The 26,527-nt window shown below is 34.2% G+C and overlaps 1 protein-coding gene across 1 annotated transcript; it reads left to right on the top strand.

The window, feature by feature from the left end:
• Positions 1–685: 685 nt before the first annotated feature.
• LOC120578008 (putative F-box protein At1g47790) lies at positions 686–4,727 on the top strand. The gene is made up of 2 exons (XM_039830089.1): positions 686–1,276; positions 4,537–4,727. Exons 1-2 carry the CDS (start codon positions 772–774, stop codon positions 4,551–4,553), a joined length of 522 nt encoding a protein of 173 aa, XP_039686023.1. The 5' UTR covers positions 686–771; the 3' UTR covers positions 4,554–4,727.
• The last annotated feature ends 21,800 nt before the right edge of the window (positions 4,728–26,527 follow it).

Raw genomic sequence — 26,527 nt, 5'->3', positions numbered from 1 at the left:
TTATTTTTGGATTTTCTAATTGGAGATTTTGATTTGTGCAGTATGGTCAAATACAAATTACTTGAATCTGCAGGTTTCTAACTAAAGTTTTAGTAAATTTTGGTCAAAAAACAATTCGTTTTAATAATTTATTTTGAATTCTAATGTTTATAAGAGATGAAAAGAAACTATCTCAATGTCATTTTTGTGTTTAGTTAGAAAAATAGCTGTAAAATCTCATTGGTCATTTTGCTGTTGTTGATTTTTATTGTTACAAGAATGTTATGCTTATAAGAGAATGTTATGCGTTGATAGAGATTTTTCTTCAGTCCCTATTTTGTTTGAAAAATGTTTTTTTAAGAGTGTTTGATAAATGATTTTTTTTAAAGGAAGTGTTTGATAAATGTTAGTGAGTGCTTTATTCAAAAGAAAAATATAAGAAAATGTTTAGCTTTTGTCATTCTTTTCAAGAAAATAAGCATTGTTTTTTCTTATGCTCTTGACGGGTATATTGAGATGATTTTCATTTCAATATTGTGTATCGTTTTTTATTTTTGTGGAATCAATATATTTTTTAAGGAAATTTTTGAGGAATCAATATTGTGTATCTATTCAATTGTTTGGTCTTTTTAATAAACATTTGCATCGCACGGGTCAAACGTCTAGTACATAGTAAAAATGAAATAAATATTGGAGGCCTAAAAAGGTTAAACCAAAACTGCGTCACAACAAAATCAGCGTGTTGAACCCATGAAACCCTAAAATCCCAAAAAAAATATCGATACCATAACAATGGCGGTGATGACACGGAAGAGGCGGCGCATGATGGAGGAGACGGCTGAGTCCCCGATCACGATTCTGCCAAAAGAAGTGATGATCGAAATCCTTTCTAGAGTTGATTCAAGCAATACTCTGCAATTGAGGTGCGTTTGCAACTTGTGGAATTCGCTAGTTCTTGATCCTCAATTCGCGAAGAATCACATTAAAAAATCATGCACTGAAATCACCGTTCTACTTGTTAAGGTCTGGAAATACATCAAAATTTTCAAATCGACATTTCATCATCCTGAATTGTTGAGGAATGCAGCTGCTCGGTGGGATAAGTTGACGAATGCAGCTGCTCGCTGGGATAATCTTGGTGATCGAGAGAAAAACCGGATGATGAAGGAGGTGGCTAAGTTGGATAGTCTTTTTGAGATTGCTTGGTATGCCAAAGGGAGATTCAGAACTCTGAGAGAAGATATGCAAATTCTGGAGGATAGATTGAAGTGTCTCAAAATCTTTCTGAAGATTTATCGTAAGTCAGCAACATCTTCATCTTCTTAGTTATGAGTATCAATGGTTTAGATTTTCTTCACACTCTTTTGAAATGTTGGAACTTCTAGTTTACTTGATTATCGTCTTGTATGGTTGCTTCTTTTTGCTTCAATTTAAAATGAATGAAGAGTGATACATTGTTGTTGGAACAACATAACTTTTTTATTCTAAAGTTTAATGTAGAATTTCAATCGCCCTTTTTATTAGTTTTTCATTGATATAAGGTTTTCCAAGTAATAACTTGTACTAATGTTTTTTCCTTGTGCAATAAACCCCTCTTTATTTTCCTTTAATTTCCCCCATGTTTAGTCAGTCCCCTAAGTAGTGAGTGTACAGTAGTATCATGGTTTTATAAGATTTGAGTCAGGGTTTATTATTTCTAGGGACCAAGATTGTCCAATACAAAATGAGTTCACGTACAATAATCTTAACAAAGATGGATATTTGTATCCCATATATCTAACAGCTCGATTTTCGCTAGATTTAATTTTAATTGTTTTATTACGTGTTATATGTGCTTGTGTGTGATTATTCATCATTGGGTGCATTTTCATGGGTTTCTGAGTTAAAATGGTAATTTAGTCATTTTGGACTCAGGGGTATTTTGGTCATTTTGGGTGTAAGCGTAAATTAGTAACTTTTGATGAGAATTACTTTAGTGGTTAGTGAGAACCGTTATTTTGCTAAGTATTAGATTACTAATTTGCCGTTAAGTGACCGTTGATAGTATTTTACCGTTAAGTGACCGTTAGTAGTATTTTATCGTTGTGAGTGTAGAAACATTTTAGATTTGAATTGGAGCGGGTTAAGTCCACTAAGCTTTAGGGTTAGGCTCATTAAGGGGACATCCTATATAAACCTTATCTTAGAGGAAATTTCCTCACACTTTCATTTAGAAGATATTTTGAGAGAGTTAGAGAGAGAAAGTGGGAGCAAAGAGGAAAAGGGTTAGAGAGAAGAGGAACTTGAAGATTCAAGGATTGGAAGAGATCTAGGAGCTAAATTGAAGTTTGAGCTTGGGAATTAATCTAACTAAGGTAAGGGGGTTAGAATTCATTATAATCACTTAGTTAATTTCTACTCTCTTTTTCTATGCATACGTGCTTATTTGAATAAGTGACTATTGTGAACCCAACTTTTGAAATTCGTGCTCATGTTGTAGTGATATGTTTGAGTATGTTAATTTGATGATAATTGAATTTTTTATGATGAAATTTCATGTTTATGATGTATATAAATGGGTAGTTTGTGAATTGTGCTCAATTGATGAATTGTGACATGTTGTTGTTGAATTTTGATGGAATGCATGATTATAAGTTGATTGTTATTGATAATCATTTATCATGATTTGGGTATGAATTATGATTGAAGTTGTTGTTGTTGAATTGAGTTGTTGTGATGAATTCATGGTTTAATCATGTTGTTGTTGCTAATTTATGTCACGAGTGTTCCATTTTATGAAGTTGTTGTTTTAAGAGTTTTGATGAAAATGGGTCATTCATGGTGGATTATGATTCTTGATGAATTAAGGTGAAATGTTGGTGTTGTTGTGTTGATATAAGTTTAATGAACTTCTATTTTTGGTTATAAGATTTGGTTGTGAAAAGTTTTGGGAAGAAACTTGGGTTTTTGTATGAAGAGCTAGTTAAGTGATTTTGGAAAATAAGTGATTTTGAAATGGAAAATGATATTTCAAGTGTTTTAAGTGGTGGTTATAAGGGGTTCAATAATGGATTAAGTTTTGAAAATGATTGGGAAGTATTGGAGTTGGATTAAGTGACTTAAAAGCAATTATTTGAGAAAATTCGTATTTGAAAGTTGAATTCTGCATAGTCTGCTACTATCAAAATCATGAAGCGATCTTACAAATCGTGAGGCGATTTTGACAGAAACATCAAATTTTCTACATAGCCTGATGTTGTCGAATCATGAAGCGATTTTGACAGCAACATCAAATTTTTCTGCTCAGTCTGATGATGTCAAAATCATGAAGTGATCTTACGAGTCATGAAGCGATTTTGGCAGCCTAGAAACCTTAAAAATGCATTTTCTTCTTCAATGCAATTGTTTCCAAACTTCAAAATTAGAAGTATTAGGAGTTTAATTAAGGGGTTTAAGAGCATTTAACTTATGTCTTGTTGAATCTAACTTGTTTTGTTTTGAAAATTAATTGGTTTTGTAATATGGAAGAAACGATACGAACTTGTCGTAACTTGGCGATTTTGATGATGTTGTCGTAGTCGGCCGGTGAAACGCACATGTATATTCAACTACACTCATATGTGATCTAAGTGTATACATAGTCGAGGCCCTAGAGTTTATATACTTGGTTTTGGTTCATTTGTCTCAATTATTTAAGTAGAATGAGAGACGAACTTTGCCGGAAACAATTTCTTTAAGCCAATTATCTTATAAATATTTCGTGACTATCCTTATATGACTAAATGTGTATATGTTGGATATGATGTTTATCATGGGATGTTGTATGTTCTCTTACTTAGAATGTAAGAAATGCTTGAAATGGTAAAACTATATGAGGTAGTTGATGTTGAATGACATTGTTGATTATTGATGATCATGTTGATGTTGTGATAATGAATCTTATGATTTGATTTTGTATGGACATGTTTTCTTGATAATGCAAATGTTGTGGAGATTATCAATATATTTGGAAGTTGTCCTCTATATTGTGGTGAAAATTGTGAATTGGTGTCGCATTATCGAGTCTTTGTTACATGTCCATGTATCATAGTCGTGTTGAGATTTTTATATGATATTTTTGTTGCATCATTGGGCTCCGGCCTAACAGAGATCATTTAGTGATATAGTATTGTGGACTTCGGTCTTGCAGAGATCCATTAGTGATCTAGATTGTGGGCTTCAGCCTTGCAGAGACCTTTGGCGGTCTAGATATAGGTGACGACCTTGAAGTGAAATGGTACCACATGCATATATGTGTCGAACTAGGTACACATCATGACATGAGTCTTATTGGTGAAATGTGAATGATGATTGTGTATGAATGAATGTGATTTGATGATTGTTCATGACACATGTGATTGGTGATTAATTGATGTGAGATATTGGGATTATGGTATGAATATATACGTGGATATTATTATTTGATTAAGTACATGATATTTGAATTGAATTATTCATGTTAATTGTTATGTGGATTATGATGATGTAATACTTACCCTCAGTGATTTTGACCGCCTACCTATCTGTATGGATGGGTAGACGCTGTGCAGGATTAGTTGCTCTGGTGAGTTGATTGTTGCTTGGTGGATATCGGAAGCTATCTCCGGTATCGGTGTTAGTTGAGTCTAGGTTGGCTCTGATCTAGGCGTCTGTTAGATTTCCTAGATTTATTTGTTGTATTTATTTGTTGGAGATTTACCCACTGTTGGGATTTGGAGATTCATCTATGTTGATGTGTTATTTGATTCATGACATGTATGCTTCGAAGTATTAGGTTTATATCCGCTGCGACTGTTGAGATCTTTATGCATGCATGTTGAATTTGAATTTGTATGATGACGTAGCATCTATTTCTTGAATAAATGTATTATTCGCATGTTTTATTGCCTTAATAAAAATAGGGTGTTACAATATACATAATCGAGATGGTCAGGTACAAAATTTTGGAAGCATTCTTGGGTCCCTGGATATGGTTCTTTAACATATAACTTGCAGCATCTATTCATCGATGAGAAATAGAATTTCATGTCAATCATTATGCGTCTCATGGAACTTGGAATTGGAACCTGAAAGTCTTATAATTCAAATGAGATTTGTGATATTATTGTGACTCTAAAACCTCCATCACAAGGAGCCAACGATGTTCCTTGTTTGAATCTAAACTTACTTCAGATGGTTTCTTCTTTTGGTAAAAATTGAAGATGGTGAGGGCCATTAGACGAATGAGGAACATGGCCTATAATAAAACTTGATCAAGGTCACAAGGTGCCATGACACTCTGGAATCCATCATGCATTGCTTGAGGGATTGCGAAGATATGAGAGTTTTGGAACCCTTTAATTCATCCAGATTACCTGAGAATTTTTTTAGTTTAAGTCTTCATAATTAGCTTGATTGCAACCTTTCTCAAGGTTATATTGATTTGGACTCCACTATATATTATGTTTGGTATTGCAGGTGAACGAAATTTAAGAAGTGTGATGAGTTAGTTTTTTCGAATCATATCAACATTATAAATGATACTATCTCTAACATTAGACATCAAACCATCTTTATTGCTCAATGATCTCCTCAGAATGGTAATCTTTTGAAACCACTGTCGATTTTGGTGGATATTTCGTGGTCTCTTCCCCCGCTGATTGCTATAAGATTATCCTTTACTGACTCTCATGGTCACCTCATCTAAGGTTTTTACAATAAGCTTGATCCTTGCAACTTTGCATGGGATGACTTGGGGATTAATAAATTGATAATTTTTTTTATGGTTAATAGTGTTTTATCCCCTATAATATAGGTCATTTTCGGTTTTCCATCCTGTAAAATTTTTTGCTTAGTTTTCGTCCTTATAATTTGAAGATTTTTTGGTTTTGGACCTTCATGGAAAATTTCACCCCCTGTAATTTGAGAAAATTTCGGCTTACCCTCCGCCCCCTGTTAATTTGAGCGAATTTCGGCTTAACTCCCTGCCATATCGTCGATTTTGTACTGTCAAAATTCATGAAGGTCCAAAACCAAAAATCTTCAAATTACAAGGACGAAAACCAAACAAAAAATTTTACAGGATGGAAAACCGAAAATGACCTATATTACAGGAGGTAAAGTACTTTTAACCTTTTTTTTAATAGATTTGATGGAAGGAAAACGTTTTTTTGGGTTTAAATTGTAGAAGGGTGGAAGATGCTAAAGTTTTTTTTTTTTTGGAAATTTCTTTTAGATTGTTAATTTCATGCTTAAATATTTAAAAGGTTTCCGTAAGTTTGCGTGTTTTCGTTTTCTGTCCTTTATCTTTTTTTGTTTAAAAATAAGAGAAATTCTTGTGTAGGAACGAACCTAACCTATCATCCTTACAAACAATAAATTAAAACATGACACATTGTTTTTTTCTTTTAAAATAATTATAAAAAAATAAATCAACTAGTCATTTCTCTCTCTCCACCACCACTAATTCGTGATCTTCCATCACCATTCACCACCAACACCATTTATGGTGGAAAAACAACGACGTGTCATGTTTTAGTTTGTTGTTAGTAAGGATGATAGGTTAGGTTCGTTCCTACACAAAAGTTTCTCTTTGGTTTTAGTCTCTCAAATCATATCAGTTATCATCTGTCAGGCCACATAAGCATGTTTTGTTATGTCAGTGAGTGACACGTGTGCCTCCGTTTGCCAACAAAGCGTTTATGTAACAGAAGTTAACATTAGGGACCAAAACCAAAAAGTTAACAACTTATAGGGTTTGTTTTAGAACAAAAAAAGATACAAGGACGAAAACCAAAAACACGCGAACTTACAGGGATCTTTTACATATTTAAGTCATAATTTAATTTTATATGTATGATTATAAAATGATGTTTTTATGTTTTTATTTTATTTTCAAGTGTTTTTTTTTATCTTGTGCCCTTAGGGCACAAGTTAAGAAAAAAATAAAATTTTGACTTTAAAAAGTTGAAAAGAATTGAATGCACAACTTTTAAGACATTTATTTCTATTTTAAATTCCTTAGCATGTGCCTTTGGGGTACATGTTAACATTTGCCTATTTTAAATAATGATATGCAATTGAAAAATACACATGGATAGAAACAAATGAAAAATAAAATTAATTATACAACAAACGCGTTAAATAAGTTAACTTTCACGGTCATATGGTATTAGGTTGAAATCTTTAAATGACAAGGTTGGAATCGAAGTTTTTTTATGGGGTTAAATGAAAACTCGTCTAAATGGGTTTTGGAACTTATTAACATTCTATGGAAAACAAAAAAAAAAAAGGTACCGTTAATAATCACGTGGGTACTGAAACCATTAAAAGAATGCCAAATAATTTATTCGTTATAGTACAAAGTATTTGAAATACGGGAAAAAAAATACCATTTGAGCAATATTTCCAATGGAGTTGCAAACAGATATGCGGGTTTCCTAACTATTGATTGATGGTTCGAGAACCGCTAAATTTAAAAGATCATTAGACCACGCTGGTTCTCCATAATAATTATGACCCATCCCTTTAACCAATTTCGCTCTTAATATAGGATCATTCAAATCAAGGTAAACACATTTTAACCATGTTATTCTTGTAAAAAAGAAGGAAAAAAAAACATGTTATTTTCATTCTTTAACTAGTAGAAGACTCGTGCATTTGTACGGATCACAAAACATTGTGGTGATTATTTAAAAAAAAAAAATTGCATTGATACAATTGACCGAAGTTGCGTTTTCTTGAAGTTGCTTTTTCTTGAAGTTGCGTTTTCTTTACAACCTTCTGCTTTTTACAGAATGGAAGTTGTTAACTTCTAAAGCCGAAACATCAATTTCCAATCCAGCAAGCGATTTCAACTACCTACTATAAGACATCATTATAGAAAAAGTTCGTCTATTGATCTGAAGATGTTTTCAGTCTCTCAATCAAAGCAATTTCACCAAGTTGACCTAAGGTAAGGCGACTATAGCTCTCACTGTGTCAAACCAAAAAATAGTTCTCATTAGATTTTTATAAGCAAAAAAGTCACGTGTGTAGACAAAAAATGTCATTTATACTAAAATTTGTTTTAGATCTCATTTAGTATCGAAAGTAGTGAGTCATCAGTGCAATTTTAATTTCCTCTGGGGAATCATTATCTAAAAACATCCGTTTGTGTCTCATAAGAATTAGAATATTGAATCCTCACTCTTGTTAAATTTCTTCATTCAAGCCTAATTAATTTTCCAATTTAAATTATCACGACAATCAAAAGCTCTAACAACTATTTGATAAATTGTTACAATTGACCGAAGTTTTAATATGGTTATTATAGACACAGAAGAATGAAATTTCAATCCGCAAGTCCTAGCTCAACTAACAAAATGCTGAAATTGTTAGACCGGATACCATGATTGGGGTTCGAACTCCGGTACCTCCACTTATGTGTGTGAGTTTATAATAGCTTTACCATTTCATCTATCTACCAAAAAAAAAAAGAATGAAATTTCAATTTTCAACAATGTCAACGGAACCGGTGAAGCTTATGAGTTGTTCGCCAAACATATGATTAAATGTTATTCGATACAACCCATTTGGGTTGGCCATTTGGGTTGGTCTGGTAGTTTTGCATTGATATTTTGGAGTATGCTCCTCCAAATTTTACACAAAGATCGCATTGATTTTATCCAGCACTATGATATTCACAAAATCCATACTATGATATTGTCCACCTTTTACGGTTTCATGAACAAAATGCAGAGAAATGTTACAAACCCTCTTTCTAAGATAATCCACAATGGTGGGTGCTTCACACATATTTAGCACCATGTTAAATAGACACCCTCATTGTGGAGTATAATACATGGGTGGCTATGGAGAAGGGTGACTATGGAAGCACCCTCTCTCTCTTAATTTTCCATGGGTCCCATTTAATAAATCTTAATAAAATAAATAAATTTTGTTGAAATGTAATGATGTAAAATTATTTGTGTGGACCTATTTAATAATTTCTTTTAAGGTGTTGGATTGGAGAAAATTGGTGCTTATTAAGTAATGTGGTAAAATGAGTGATGTCTAAGCCCTTCTATAAACATTCAGTCTTTTCTTTGGCGATACAAGTCTCATCTAGGCATGGCAATGGGGCGGGGTGGGGACGGGTTTTACCTTCCCCGTCCCCATACCCGATTCTCATATACTTACCCGTTACCCTGCCCATATCCAGCGGGGATGAGAAATTGAATCACATCCCCGTCCCCGACGGGTTCGGGTATCCCCACCCCATTCCCATCCCCGTATCGAATAATTGTTTTTAATAAAAAATAAAAGTTTTTTTTGCATCCTCAAGAGCAACGTTGTAAAACATTATCCAACAATATGCCCACTTTAACATTTGATAGACGGAATGATTTAGTTGATCCTTTAAATATCAATGATAGTTTTTATTAACATGATATTTATCAAACAAAATAACATGACATATCAACATAAAATAATTTTTTACATTTGGGACGGGTGTGGGTATGGGTTCGGGGTGGGAACCTATATACCCGTTACCCGTCCCATACTCGTATTTTAAAATCGGGGAAAACCCATACCCATATCCAAACCCAGTCAAAACGGGGAAAATCCGTCAAATTGAGTTTGGTTCGGGCGGTTAACCGCGAATCGCACCTCACCTCTGAATCGCAACCCTAAACCGCAATTTAGAAACACCTTTTCCTTTTCATCACTGCGATGTCTGATCGACCCGATGGCAAGGTCGTAGAGGCGATGAAAGATCTCTTCAGCCTGTGAGTTATCAATCCATCTCGCCGATGGGTTGCTGTTTCTTCCTCCTTTCAAAATTCCACATCGTAAGACTACTGTTGTACCATCGGTAAGTCCCATTGTGTTGTTGTTTGTTCTGCTGAAACCACAACGCTTAGAGAAGCTTGGATCAAAGCAGATCCCAGGTTATATATTTTACTCACGATATCTAGTATCTATTTATGCTGCTTCTGCATACCACACGGTTTCTATATATATAAATTAAAAATAAGACTTCTGGTGATATATAACAAAAGGTAATGGTAGTTTTTGATATAGTTTCCAAGCACTTTTCTCATGGACATATTTTTTGAAGTCGTATTTGATGGCATAATTGTTTTATCCTGTTGTAAGTTCCATTATCAAATATTGACCTATATGTGCCTTTGATTTAGTTTCCAAATTAAAACCACTCATGAGATCTTTAATTTTTGCTATTTGTGTTACTATCTACTGTTCCATTTGCGCTACCATATGTTTTTAAACCTTTCTGCTATTCATTAATGAAATTTCCACCACATGTTGTTAATCTACTTTATATTCATTAATTTAACTAATAGTATTGGAAAGATTTATAACGTTATATTCACCTTGTTAGTAACTTATTCATCATAATATGCACACTCCTGAATGTATAGTTTTAATATTGCTGCTTCTTGGTTATAATAAAGCTTGCCTATAGTGAACCTATAGTGAGCTTATTCAGTTACTATTTACATACGCTGTTAGTTTTCTTCTAGAAATCATCATAATTTATGGAACTTGAAATATCAACATAATACTGGAGATTCTCAGTTATTTATTTAACTATTTATGATGTGTATTTGATTTGGCCGGTTTCGATATATTGCACAAAGCGCCCCTGGAAAAGACAAAAATGCAGTGAGCGTGGAACCGGTAAAACTGACCCGGGCCACACTTCAATCCAGCCTTGTTTGATGCCGTCGTCCCTGACCTCCGGGCATCCGTCTCATCATCGAAGCCGCTAAGAATCACACCGCCGTGAACCCGACCGACGCCGTCTTGAAAGGACATCAACAAACCGTAAAGCAGTGTTATACCAGGTTATGTGCATAAGGATCATAATATATATTCAATTGGCGAATTAATTTAGTTATTGTTATTACTTCCTTTGTTGTGGAAGCTGCGATCGAAATATGCTTTTAATTAGGCGAACAGATACCCCTCTTGGTTCGTTAGGAAATAGCTATGTAAAATAGACTAATATAGGCTATACCACGAAGAAAGGTTAGAATAAAGAAAGCATGGGTATAGGATGCTATTGATAGACAAGTTAAAGGGCGAAAAAGTTTGGAGGTGGAATCAAGATGACAAGCCAAGACGACTGATAGCATCGATATGCTGATTTTAAGGCATTAATGTATCAACTCATTTTGGCTGCTACAGAAACTAAAAGAGCATGGTATGTATCAACTCATTTTCACTGTAAGTTTTAATCTTTCATACATTTGAAATCATCCATAAGGAATCAGGTACATATTTTAAAACTGCACAAAAGTCATGAACTTTTAAGATTGTGTTGAGTTGCCTAGAAACATAGTATGGTGTAATTGAAAGTATAATCTTGTCCTTTTTTATGAGAATACTATGATTATCTTTAAATGATGTACTAAGAGAAATTATAGGAAGGCAGATCATGATCAGTAAATCCAAATTGCTAGAAAATCCATGTCAGATTCATTCAACACATGCTAATGTACCAAGTTTCTAGTATTGATAAAGCTTGATCTCTACTTTTATAAATATCTTGTTAGTTAAGGAAATATGTTTGTTTCACCATCCTACTAACTAATAGTCAAATATATAAGGTAGAATTAGCCTACTGAAACTTGACTTCTCGACAAGCATATAGTAATTCCATTTATTAGTTAAGAACTTATTTAACCTACTAGCTACCAACAAGATCCTGATGTGTTATTTCTTCCCATAGGAGCATATGCTAGTATCATAGCTAGCTGTCTATATTATTAATCAAATTTCCTGTCTTGCGATTCGAGTGGTATCATATAAATATAATATGTGGATAATCAGTTTTGCATAAAAAAAAATGGACAATTAAATATGATTAAAAACTCTCAGTTTTCTTTTATTTATTTACTTTGGAAGTTCGGAGGTATTGTTATATTTCAGATAAATCAAGGTTGGGATACTAACAAACCCGCCAAGGGCTAGATGAATGAAAGCAGAGAACTCGCCAATCAACACGCCATAATTAAACAAGCATGGAAGCAACAGTCCCGCCATTGAAAACATACAGATGAAACGCGGAATTATATTCTAACATAACTTTTTCGACCTTTGAGATTTGTTTTGCAGGTTTTTAAAAAGAAGATTATCGAGTGACCGCCAAAACTGGGTCAACCTTTTTAAGGCTCTGACTCGGCGGCCCGATAAAGCAGAAGTATCGACAGACCGCCCAAACTGGATCAACCTTTTTAAGGCTCTGACTCGGCGGCCCGATAAAGGAGAAGTATCGACAGACCGCCCAAACTGGGTCAACCTTTTTAAGGCTCTGACTCGGCGGCCCGATAAAGGAGAAGTATCGACAGACCGCCCAAACTGGGTCAACCTTTTTAAGGCTCTGACTCGGCGGCCCGATAAAGGAGAAGTATCGACAGACCGCCCAAACTGGATCGACCTTTTTAAGGCTCGGACTCGGCGGCCCGATAAATAAAAAGAAGAACAAGGAAAAAGGGAAAGGAACGAACAAGTTACCTGAGTGTGTAACCAAACAAGTCAGAGGCGGAAAGGGAGTTTTTTCTCTTCGTGAGGAAACGGAAGCAACGAAATGAAATGAGAAGGGAAGAGTTTTCCGCCTCTTTTTAAGGGAAAAAGGTAGCTCTCTCGAAAAACGTGCCGATTCAGCGGATCGTTGACACGTGGGACAGATCGAACGAAAAGGTAACACGCCATCAGAACAGCAAAAGTCAGAAGTTGTGGATCGTTGGATGAAGGGGACATCATAAACAGAACCATCCCGCCCAAACGTATTAAAGCGTCTAGACCGCATAAAGAATTAAAAGCACCACGCCTTGTACCAAGACTTGTGCTTGGGGGCTGTGGACCGTCATTATATTCCTAAGAGTTTAGGGACCCACAGAAAGGACTTAAACACCCTCTGTAGGGACCTAAGAGGTTCTTCAGAAAGTCTGTGAAGATTGGGCGCGTTATCCTATAAGACGTCGCCATGCTACAGTCTTCAAAAACCCGCCTAAATCTATTCTTTAGCTCTAAAGCACCACGCCTTGTACCAAGACTTGTGCTTGGGGGCTGTGGACCGTCATAATATTCCTATGGACCTAAAAGACCTCCAAAAGGGCTTCTTAGACCCTCAAAAAGGGCTTAGCGCCTTGAAGAGAGCCCAAAAGCCCAAGGCGCAGAAGCCGCCTTTCTAAACCTCTAGAACCTTCTAGAAACCGCCCAAAAGGCCTAAATACCCCTATTACTTGGAGACTAAGCAACCAAAACCCAAGCCCATAGAAGGCTATAAATACCACCCTTGAGAACACTCTCAGGTATCCAATATTCAGTCTAAACCCTAATAGACGTTTCTTAACCCTAGAATCCTTATTGTACTTTTTCTGCAAGTACAATTTCCAAAGTGAAAAACTCACATGAATTTTACTCAAGCGTCTATAACACTCAAAAATTTATTATAGTTGCTACTTGCTAAAACTGAAACTACGATGGAATGAATTGGGCAAATTATTTCATCATTTAAAGTTCTTCTACCTAAGCTTGCTTACAAATCGTACGAAATATACTTTTAAACATGCTAACATCTCATACTAGACTTTTGAAAGGTCACACTCATGTCTAAAAATTTCATCTTTGACATGCTTGATGAAATTCTGCATTATTTTTCTTTTTAATATACCTAAATAGTAACATTTTACCCACCAAACATTGTACAAGACAATAAGTTGTTCAATTTCTGAAACTTTGTCTCTTGTTGTTCTATCTTGTACTGTGATGTTCGATCTTATGCTATTTTGTTGGTACCTACCTTTTACCAAATCAAACGCATTGTTACCATCAGTTTAGTTCATAACATTATTATCGAATTTAGTTCATTGTCCTTAGATTGATTAATATAATACTCCCTCCGTATTAGAGCTTTGTTTGGGAGTTTAGAGGAGAAAGAAGTGGAGAACTTTGAGGGTTGAAAAATATAGGGAAAAATGGAGAAATCTCTCACATTTTTTTTAAAGATTTTTTTTTAGAGAATGATAAATAAATACTTACGATTAATATATTTTTAATTTTAAAAATATTACAACTACAGAGGCTAAATGTAAAGAATTCATATAAATCTTTCAAGACCCCCCCCCAATTACCCTCTGAATATAAATGCATTTGATAAATTGATAGTATTAATAAGGGTTTTATTTTAACTAGGTATGGAGGGAGTATTATTGACGCAATTTGTTTACTATTATAACGTATAACCAAAAATGTCAAAAAAAAAGCATACGATCTATATTATAAATCACATATAAATTTTTAGCATACTTTTTTTTTTTTTTAGAGAATACCCTTTTTTTAAAAAATTTTAAAAAAACTTTAACATATTTTTAGTTAAACAACAAAAAAAGACGTGTGTTTGGATGGGGGAATGTATTGTTTTAAGGGAATTCAAATACTTTGGGGTGAATTCCATTATTTGGATAATAATTTGAAGCATTTTCAAAATGATGGAAATTTATGAAGTATTTTGTTCAAGTTAAATTTAGAGAATTTCAAATGACACCTAAAAGCTAAGAATTTCAAATTTCTTCATTGTTGTTATTTTTCAATTTTTAAATTTGGTCCAAAAAAATTAAAATTTATAAAAGTTGCACAAAAATGATGACAATGAATATTTTTATTACTTCATCCAAACAAAAGAATTGAGAAATGAAAGTAATTTAATTGAATCATTTAAATTGCTTAGAATTCTAAATTCTTTAAAATTTCTCAATTACCTCATCCAAACACACTCTAACGTATTTAAAGAAAATTCCCGTAAAAAAATATTTAAAAACTTTTCAGATAAATCTATTTTAATTTAAAGCGCCCTATAAAGTCCAAGTCAAAGTTTGACTGTTCATTATTTCATTACCTTATTGCATTGTTTTCATTTTTCAGATACAGTATAGAAAAAAGGATTGAATTTCCGAACATCAAACCCAAAAATCCCAAAAAAAAAATCCAAATCTCGACAATGGCGGTGGTTACGCGGAGCCAACGGCGCATGATGGAAGAAGCAACGGCGGAGTCACCGAGCTCCGTACTCCCGGAGGATTTGATGATTGAAATCCTTTCCAGGGTTGAATCAAACAATCCTCTTGAATTGAGGTGTGTTTGCAAGTTGTGGAATTCGCTAATTCTTGATTCTCAATTCATGATGAATCACCTTGACAGATTGTACACTGAAATGACCGTTCTATATGCAAAGGCCATGGAACATTTAATGGCTTTCAAATCACAGCATATTGTAAATAACCCGGTCATTCCTCAAGAACAAGAACATGATGATGATGATGACGATGTTGAAGATGACGAAGAAACAGATGAAGAAGATGATAACGAAGAAGCAGCAGTAGAACAAGAAGAACAAAAAGAGGAGAAACAAGTGACAATGAATGAGTTGGTTCAGATGGACAATGTTGATGAAGTAGATAAAGAGAAACAACTGGCGAAGGATGTAGTTGCTCAATTGGATTATCAGCTGGAGATGTTACGGTTTGTAAGAGAGGACGTGGAAACTAAGAAAATCAACATTGATATGCAACCTAACATTGATCTGGAGGATCGAATGACGTATCTCCGGAGCTTTATACGAATTTATCTCAAGTCAACAACAACATAAAATCTTTATCTTCTCATTTGTGATTGTTTCATTTTATCTTTTCTCACTCTTTATTAGATTATCTTGTATTGTTGTTTCTGTTTAGCTTCTGAATGAAAACTAATGATTAATTAGTGATTTTGATGTTATTGTTTGTGTTTAGAGATAATGGTTCTTCTGAATTAATTAATTAGTTGAATTTCAAAAACTGCATTGTCTTCTTGCTTTTGTAACAACTGCATAACCAATTCTTGCTATATTTTAATGTGAAACGTAGATTATTAATTATGTTTATGGCACCGGTAGTTCTTAATGAGGTTAACACTCCCTTTGAAGGTGGTGATGGCTTTCTCTCGGAAAGAATTCCGTCTAAAATTAATCTAGTTAATACAGCGAATCGAGGAGTCATTCCATTAGGTGATTCAATGGATTGGGTTGTGTGTGGGGAACGAGGAATCTGCACTACTTTTGTTCCTTCATTGCAATTTTGTTTCAGTTGTGTGGTGTAGAGTGTTTAATTGGAAGGGCAAATTTTTTGAAAATGGAGATAAGGATTCGGTGGAGGTGGTGGATATCAAGCTTTTATTGTAGAAATGGTGATTGAGTAAATCGAAGTTGTCTCATTGCCTCTGTTATGAATGGTGTTGGGATCCTTGTATGTGTATGGTTGGTTGAGATTGCGGTTTTTGGTTTGATTTGGTTGGCGTTTGGTGTTGTTTTACTCTGTATTGTTTCGGGTATTTGGTTGCAGCAGGTTCTGTATTGTGTTTCTACCAGGTTCTTTTTTCATTCTTTCTGGGATCTGTGGTACAGGTCTTATGAGGGAGGACATTCAGTGTTTGCTGTGGAGTTCACAGTCTGGTGTAAGGTTTGATGTGGGTGCCTCAGGTTCTGTTTTCAGCATAACCCCTTCATCAATTATCAGGTAGTGGAGTTTAGTTTCTTTTGGATTCTTGGAGGTCCTTGGACTGGTTGAACCATATTAGGTCTCTGTGGGTATTTGGCTTTTGTTAGTTGCTTTGGCCATACTTGTGTTTGTGGGGTTAGCCTTAATGCCCTCTGGTTGTAGCTTTAAGTTTGACTTGTATTTTGCTTTGATTCTTGACTCAGTTTTGTAAGTTTCTAAGCTCAGTTTTGGTACACCTTGTACTCGAGGTCGAGTGTTTTGATAAAATGTTTGCCGGTTCAAAACAAAAAGTTGTAAAACTTTGTTTTCAATGATGGTGCATGTCAAATGTTCTGAATAATAGTTTGGTAAATCATGTGCAGTTTTGGTAGAATTTCAATCTTCTCTATTATATGCCATTTATTAGTTTTTCATTGATGTGTGGTTTAAGATTATGTGTGTTTGGTTCAAATTAAATTTACTATTTTAGGTTCAAATTAAAATCAATTCTAGAGGTAAAATAAAATCCATTAATCTTTCTGAACATCATGTTAAGAAGTCCATCGACAATTTGATGAAAATGGGTTCCATGAACTAGACCTGAGAGTGTTAAAGCTATGCACGCTTGATGCTGCCGGTACCAGACTTTTTATTTTGGAAAGGAATCAACAAATACATAATTTGGAGACGAGATAGCCTCGCAATATCTGAGTCTCATTCTGATACAATCTTTTCAGAAGTTTCTAGCGGACATTCGGTGGGAGTTGTGTACTAATATCAAGTACTCGGGAGTTGAGAACCAACGGTTGGGGTATTTCCAATTCAATGTCCAAGAGGAAAGCAGTTAAAATTCCATAACTTCAAAGGAACAAATACATTGCAAAACACAGCATGGGGTGATATTTCTTCCCTAAATCGAAGTGTTCACGAGATGTTACGCATACATGACCCAAAGTGCCAATCACTTTATATGATTGACATGCATTTGGTCGATCTTGAAATACCGTAACAAATTGGTTTTTGATGAACAAGATTTGTGATAAAGGTCCAATCATTAACAAGTTATTTTTGTATGGTCTGATCATGAATTAAAGCAAATGTTCAAGGATTCTGCTTTTAATTTCTATCATTGGAGTATACAACATCTCCAATGCTTAGGGTGATGTTCATTGGTTTTGGGTTCTGATATTTTGTTGTAATCATCTTATATTATCTTATATTATTGTTTTGGTGCTATGTTTTTATCTTGTGAACTTTTTCCCTAAAAAATAATAACATTGTGAACCTTTTGTAATTGTCCTTTTCGTACTAATGACCTCATTGCTAGCATTAGCGCGCAACGTTACGATTCTCCTCTTTGGAAAGCCTTGGTAAATATTTGGAATGATTATAAAGGTCATGTGGTGTGGAATATTGGGGATGGTCGTAATATTAACTTTTGGCTAGATAAGTGGGTTCCTAACAATGGATCACTTATGTCTACAGGTAACCAAGCGTACATGGATACAACTCTATCGGTTAGGGATGTTCTTAGTCCTTCTGGAGATTGGAACATTGATTTCCTCATAAACAACTTGTCAGCTGACACTGTTAATCAAATTCTTGCACTTTCGATCCCTAATGATGATGATGGTCCAGACGCTATTGGGTGGGGTGGAACCAATACCCACCATTTCACAGTTCAAAGTGTTTATTCTTTGCAGCATCGGGATTGCCCAACTTTGGAGGGTGACTGGAAAAATATTTGGAAGTGGCATAGCCCACATCGCATCCAAGCCTTTATTTGGTTGGCTATGCACGAGCGCATTCTTACAAATTTTTGAAGAAGTAAACGGGATGGTGGAATCTCTCCTACTTGCCCGTGTTGTGGAAATGAAGATGAAACTGTTCTTCACGTGCTTCGCGATTGCATCTACGCTACTCAGGTATGGCTTTACATCGTTCCATATGATTTTATAACTAATTTCTTTTCTTTCGATTGCAGGGATTGGTTCTTCAATAACCTCAACAAGAAAGCCATTGGGACGAACACTTTAAGTTGGAAGACGACTTTCATGACATCATGTTGGTACTTGTGGAAGTGGAGGAATAAAACTATTTTTGAAGCTGGTTTTATTAGGTAGAACAACCCAATTTCTTTAATTTGGAGATTTGTCCAAGATATTGAAGATTGTAACCTGGAGCATGTTCATATTGGTCCAAAGTTGAAGGAAATCATCTATATAGTTGGTAGCGGCCTCAAGAAGGTTGGATCAAGCTTAATAGTGATGGTGCTTGCAAGGATATGGGAGTTATTGCTGGATGTGGTGGCCTTTTTCATGATTCAGACGGTAGATGGATCAAAGACTACACTAAAAAGATTGGAGCTTGTGATGCCTTACATGCTGAGATGTGGGGGCTATATTTGGGTTTGGACATGACTTGGAGTGGGAACATTACTCTCATCTTATAGTGGAAAGTGATTCAAAGATTTTGATCGACATGATTTCTAATAATTTCAAGTTCAATGAGAATATTCCTGTTTTACTTTACCGGATCCGGAACCTGCTGAAGATGAGTTGGAATTTTCAACTCAACCATACTTGGCGTGAAGGAAATAGGAGTGCTGATTGGCTCTCTAATTTAAGCATTTCTACAGATCACTTTAATTTTCTAGTGTTGGAGTCTCCTCCTTGGCTTGCATGCCTAAGAATGTTCGATTAGCTTCTTAGTTTTGTTTTTTTTGGGCTTTGCCCTCTCTTGTACCAAAAAAAAAGGACAACTGTCATTGTGCCAAACATGTTTTTTGAGAAGCTCTTGGTAGAAAAAGTTGCTTATTTTTCTAGTGTAAAATTCCCAAATTAAGTGTTTTTTTTGTGGTGGTCGGGATTCGAACTCGGACCTTGTATATATTATACATTGTCCATACCAATTGAGCTAGACTCGCGAGGACAAATTAAGTGCTTTTGGTAAAGTTGTAGAGTTACTTTTAAAAAAAATTCGACTTCTTTTTCAAGTGCAGTCCCTTCGATTCCATGTTCAAACATTTAATACATTTATTATTATTTTATTGAAAATGATAAACTTGCCAACCACAAGATCTAGTAATTGATATTAAGCTAAAAAAATTAAAACATATTATCTATGTTTTAAAATGTGTGTCGCAATTGATTATTTCACGCATGTTAATGTACAATTTCGATCATTAATATTTTTAGTTAATTTTGTAAAAATTTATAAAAAAAACTGACATTTTAGAAAGGAGAATGTTAACAAGTGCCTCAAGGACATTGGTTAAACAACAAAACAAATAAGATTTTATAAAAACGTAGTGTAATTATTACTTCATTAAAAATAAAAACTTACATTTTCAAAGCGTGATTTCTATATAAGAGTTCTTTAACGGTTAGCAAGACCCTTTTAGAAATTAATTGAAAAAAATCAAATAATGTCTTGTATGTTAACATTAGTCTTTATATATCGGTTAAGAAAATATAGCCGTGCATGTGGTCAAACTACGACATATTCTTTTGAACGGATGGAGTATCAAACAACTTCGACTTTATTTTTTAAGTTATTTTTTTTCTACTTTGATTCAAAAGTAATTTCAGCTGAAAAAAAGCTGAGACATAGTCGGAATCAATTTACTCAAAATCAATTAAAGTCGAAACATAAACAAAAAAATACATTAAAACGAAAAGTTGAAATATTTAAAAATAAAAAAACATTGTATTTAAACTTTATTTTATTATTCTTCAAAAAAAAAAAACTTTATTTTATTATTATTTTCATTTTTTCAGTCTATGTACTGAGACACGTACGATTATATGTTTCTGAAGCCCTAAAATCTCAAAGAACTGAAACATTGACAATGGTGGTGATGACACGGAGCCAACAGCACAAGATGGCGGAAGCTATAGCCGAGTCACCCATTACAATTCTCCCGGATGAAATGATGCTTGAAATTTTTTCCAGGGTTGAGATAAGCGATACTATGCAACTGAGGGGCGTTTGCAAGTTGTGGAAATCTTTGGCTGTTGATCCTCAATTCGTGTGTAATCACTTTTCTAGAGCGTACGATGAAATTGTCAATCTAGATTCTAAGGCCAAGAAACACTTAAGTGAAGAAGAAGAAGAAGAAGTAAAGGAAGATAAAGAGGAAGTAGTAGCAATTACTGGTGATGAAGGAGAAGTTGATGAAGCAAAAAAATGCTTGATGAAATCACTTGCTGATTTGGATATTGTTTTGGAGGATATTCGGATTCTCAAAGAGAGAGTGGAAAAGATCAACTTTGATATGCAACCTCTGGATGATAGATTGAAGTCTCTCAAAAGCTTGTGATTGGCAACCTCTGGAGGGTAAATTGAAGTGTGTCAAAAGCTTTCTACGAATTAATCTCAACCCACCATTATGGGGGCTTTTATAAATGATTTTGTGTTTACTCTCTTTTGAAATGTTACAACTGATTTATTTGATTATCTTATATGGTTGCTTCTGTTTGTTTTGATCTAATATGAAATCACAATGAAGGAATGTTTAGGAGTAAAAATAGTGATTTATTTGATTAATCTTATATGGTTCTCCATTATATTGTCCCTCAAATGGTTGTAAATTCATTGGTTACTGGATAGTTAGTTGAATGTGAACAACTGAACAAGTATGCTTCTTTGATATAATACCTCTTGATATAATAGCATTGTCTTCTTGTTGCTGGAACAACAAAACTTATTCTTGCTATATTTTAATGTGAATTATAAAGTTATTATTATGTTACTGGCCCCATTCTAAAGATGATGGAGTATATGATAGGGCTGTTTTAATTTTGTAGAACCTCAAATTAATTAGGTTTGAAAATACCCTCTCCCATATTACATTTCCACCGTTGGTGTTCATCTCTTCACCTCTCTCATTGGGACCTTAACCCTATGCCACATCCCTCAATCTTCTTCAGGTACTCATCTTTGTGAGAGAGTATTTACGAGAGGAACGTTCCAAACCAAAGAAGGTCCAAAATTCAAGTTCGAATATAAGGTTAATTTTTTTAAACCATTTTGTGTGTCTGGAAAATATAAAACGATTCAAAACTCTCAAACCCCATGGCAAATTGATGTACAAAATGCAATAGTGGTGATGCAAATACACAGAAAATTGCTTTGTGCGAATACTGATTTTGCGGCAAAACTCATCAAGAGAACCTTCACCAAACAACATTGTAAATATTATTACTAGCGTTCAGACGGTTCATGTCCGTCTACTCTTTTTATTGTATTAATGTGCATAAATTACAAACATTAATTTATATAAAATTTTAATTAAAGTTAATTTGATTTTGATTAAATTTATAGATACAAATATTTTTCACTTTCATAAAGTAACAAACTTTTCTTTTAGCATATTGTAACAAAATAATACTTATATTTTTAAATTACATAACCCTTTTTTTTTTTGGGTTACAAAATGACATAACCTTTCAAAGACACATACAAGATGACAACTATTATATAAATTTTAATGTTCTCGTGAACTTAGCTCAGTTGATAGGGACAATGCATAAAATATGCAAGGTCTGGGTTCGAACCCCAGCCAAGGTTATCAAAATCGGGACTTTACTTCAAGTTGAAGGGGGGTAGCAAAATCGGGACTCGTAAAATTGCAATCAAAATCGAAGGATTTTACTCAAGGACTTTTGTAGAATCGATGTAGCAAAGTCGGGACTCGCAAAATCGCAATCAAAATCGAGGATTCTACCAAAATAAAAATAATGTTAAATATATGTTATAAATTGCATATGGTCATAAATGACTAAAGTTCAAAGTCCACAAAATACATATGCATAAACGTGGGGGAAGTGAAGGAATGAAATTTTTTGGCCATTTGGGTATTTATAGAACGGGTCAAAAATTGACCCTTATAAAAAAAATGAACAAAATCCTGCGATTTTGATAGGATTTTGCCTATTTTTGGAACTTTGCTATGAATTTGAGTCATTGAAGCTACGCAAAGTAGGATTTTGAGACTTAAGTCGGGTTTTTGATAACAATGACCCCAGCCACCACAAAAAAAAAAAATATTTAAATTCTAATCTTTTTGAATAACACCAACAATATAATATTTTTATAGACAAATTTGTTTAATGATATAATTGAAAGGGAAAAAGTCAATCCAAAACCATAAATTCTCTTTGTATATAGTATGGAATAGATTTTTTTTTGACAAAAACATATTATAATTATTGTTATTGTCAAAAATCTCATATATATATATATATAATGTGACAAATAATAGTCTAAATTTTGGACTTTTAATTTCTTTTGACAAGCCAGACAGCTTTGTAGAATGTTTTGTTTGAGCCCAACTCATTCTCATCAGGTGATGTAGTTGAGAGAGTTTAATAGTGCTTTGTTAGGTAACTGGTGTTGGTGGATAGAGGTGGGTTTTAGTATAGGGTGTTGGTGGTGAGGTACGGTAAGGAGACAGAGAGGTTGGAGGTTGGGGGACATAGTGTCTCTTCTTGGTGGAGGGAGATAGCGAAGATTAGGGACGGGGTAGGAGAGGCATGGGGGGTTGGTTTGCAGAGAGGGTGTTGAAAAGGGTAAGGGATGGAACGAGTACTTTCTTTGGTTTGATAGGTGGCTAGGTGATGTTCCTTTACGTACGCGGTTTAGTCGTTTATTTGATTTAGTGATTAATAAGTTGAGTACGGTGACCAATATGTTCGCTCTTGGTTGGGAGGAAGGGGGTGAGGCATGGAGTTGGAGGAGAAGATTGTGGGTGTGGGAGGAGGAGATGGTAGAGGAGTGTAGATAACTTCTTAATGGTGTTGTTTTGCAGTCTGATGTTTCTGACAGATGACTGTGGGACCCCGGCATTGATGGTGGTTACACTATGAGTGGTGTCTATCATATACTAATTACTCAGGCCGAACCTCTAGTTGTTGGTATGGGAGATCTTGTCTGGCATAAATAGGTACCTCAAAAAGTCTCCCTTATTCTTGGCGATTGTTGCGGACAGGCTGCCAACCAAGATCGGTCTTTTGAGGCGTGGCTTTCTCAATGTCGAGGCAGCTAGGTGTGTGGCAGGGTGTGGTCTTGACGAAACAGCATCTCACTTATTTCTTCATTGTGACAGTTTCGGTTCTTTGTGGCAGTATATCATGTCTTGGATTAGTGTGTCAGGTGTTGATACTCATAATATTTGTGAGCATTTCATTCAGTTTACTCACTATACTGGTCATTTGATGACGCGTCGATCTTTTCTTCAGCTTATTTGGCTACTTTGTGTCTGGATGGTTTGGAATGAATGCAACAACGGACTATTTAATAACATCCAAACCCCCATTGAACAACTCATAGAAAAGGTTAAATTTCACTCGTTTTAGTGGCTTAAAGCCAATATGCCACGTTTGTGTGCGGTTGTCAAAGATGGTGGTCGGACCCTTTGTTATGTTTGGGTATCGACTGACCTTTGTTTATGTAATTACCTTGTATGACTGATTGTTTCTAGGGGTGGCCCTTTAGTACACCTTGTATTGAGAAGGTCCTGCCGTTGTTAATATATTCCATTTGTATGTCTTAAAAAAAAAAATAAAAAAAAAAAAAAAAAACTACCATGAACAGCTTTGGCAAACAATTCAATTAGTATAATAAAAAACTAATTCATACTAACGTTTAGAGAAGCATGTTCGTTTTTTCTACTATGAGCTTGTTGTAAATAAAAAGTGAAAAATAAGATTAAAATAAGTTTGTTCAATATTGTTTCTATTTATAGTGTTCTTATTTTAAATGGATTTGGTTTTTCCATTAATAATATGATTAATATTATAAAAAAAGATAAAACATTAAATAAAATACTTTAAAAGAAAGGTAAATTTGGAATTAAAAATAATGTCTAAAAAGAGGTATTCCCTATATACTGGTATATATTTATGTAAAAAGGAAGCTTAACATGTACCCTTTAAATACCAAAACAACTCTTTCAAAAATATAAAAACTAATAAAGAAATAAATAAATACCAAAATGACAGTTAAATAAAAACTTAAGAAAGAACGAAGGAAGTAGTTAACTTTTACTTATATAAAAGGAGATTTGTTATGATATACCCACTAATTTTTACGAAAGAGAGTTTAGCAACTACCTTAAGTGTATTTAACTATTTTTTAATTTAATTATTTGAAAGAGCGGTTTTTTAGTTATAAGTTGTTAAAATACTCCTATAAATAAACAAGTGTACCTTACTAAATCTGATATTTAAGTCAAACAAATATTTTTTTAGGTAAATATAATTTTTGTTGTTTATATAAGTATATGTGTGAGCTTGTAAATAGGGTTGGGAATAGGTCAGGTTGGCCTACAGGGGCCTACGGCCTGGCCTGTTTTGGCCTGATCTGTTTAGTAGATAGACTTAGGCTTAGGCTTTTTAAAAAGTCTGTTTAGTTAAATAGGTCAGGCTTAGGCTTCCAGAAAAGCCTGTTAAATCTAATAGGTCGGCCTATTAATACTTATTTATTAAAAAATATTTTTTATATTAAAATAATTGCATACATTAAAAATATAAACATCTTTTTCTCTATCTATTAGTCCCTAAATAGGCTTTGTTGTTATAGGCTTTTAAGTAGGCTTTAATCTAGTTAAAATTTACTTGTAGTTAAATAGGCTTAAGTAGGCTTTAAGGCATGTTTAGCTTATTTAGTAGGCCAAATGAACTATTTGATGGCCTTAATATAAAGTAGGCTTGTAAGTAGGCTTTCAGGCCAGTCCAGACTTTTAAATCGGTCAAGCCAGACCAAGAAAAACGACCTATAATAGGCCACAGGCCAGACTCAGGCTTGTAAATTTTTTCGTAGGCCAGACTCAGGCCTATCAAAGCCTGATCTGGCCTATTCCCACCCCTACTTGTAAACAATGTGAGACCTAGTTCACCGACTTTTTTGTTGCAAATATAATATTGTTGTTGTTTTTGTTGTAAATAAATATATTTATTTTTTTGTTTTTTTGTTGCCCTCAAATCAGCGTGTTGAACCGTGAAACCCTAGAATCCCAAAAAGGAAAACGAAACCGTAATCCTCAAGGCACATGATGGCGGAAGCAACTCCCGAGTCACCGTGCATGGTTCTACCGCATGAACTGATGATCGAAATCCTCTCTAGAGTTGAGTCAAGCAATCCTCTGTAATTGTAATTAAGGTGTGTTTGCAAGATATGGAAATCGCTGGTCGTTGATCTTAAAGTCATGAAGAATCATTTTCGCAGATCATCCACGGACTTCAAGGATCTACTTTCTAAGGCCGTCAAAGACTACATGGATTTCAGATGTCATATTATAACTAACCCGGTCGACAATGACGAGAAACAATCGTTGATGAATGCAATTGCTCAGTCGGAGAATCTTTTAAAGAATTTTCTGAATAATGCTTGTGTAGAAAAAGACAGAAAGAAACTCGGGAAGATGAAATATATTGTTTTGTTCGATCAACTTTTGGTGGTTGTTAGATATATGAAAGAGAACTTCGAAACTATCAGAGATATTATGCAAACTGTTGAGGATAAAGTGAAGTGTCTCAAAGGCTTTATACGGATTTCTCTCAAGTAAAAAACATCTTCATCCTCTTAGTTCTGCTTATTGTCTTTGTCTTTTATTCCCTTCTGAATTGTTGCAACTTCTGCTTTATTTGATTATATCATTTTATATGGTTGCTTTTTTTGCTTCAATCTAAAATTAATGAATGGATTAATTATGCTTCTGGCACCTACACTAAAAGAAAATAAAAGATTATGTTTCTGACCCCTTTATTAATACAGTGGAATATATGGTAGAATTGGTTTCTATATTCGAAAATAAAGTTTAATGGGAATTCATTGTAAATTTGTTTCACATTTGTTTTACACCGATATCATATAAGAACTCACCACATTGTTATCTAATCCTAATTTATAAGCTTTTTTAAAATGGTTATTAAATATTACATTCTTATTGGACGTTAATGTAAAACTTATCATAAACATGTCAAATGTTTTAAAATATAGTTTGGTAGGTCATGTGCACTTCTGGT

This window comes from Medicago truncatula, chromosome 2 (genome assembly GCF_003473485.1).
Source record: "Medicago truncatula cultivar Jemalong A17 chromosome 2, MtrunA17r5.0-ANR, whole genome shotgun sequence".
NCBI classification, from domain to species: Eukaryota; Viridiplantae; Streptophyta; class Magnoliopsida; order Fabales; family Fabaceae; genus Medicago; species Medicago truncatula.
The sequence above is the reverse complement of the archived record's forward strand: the minus strand, read 5'-3'. Positions and strand labels throughout refer to the sequence as shown.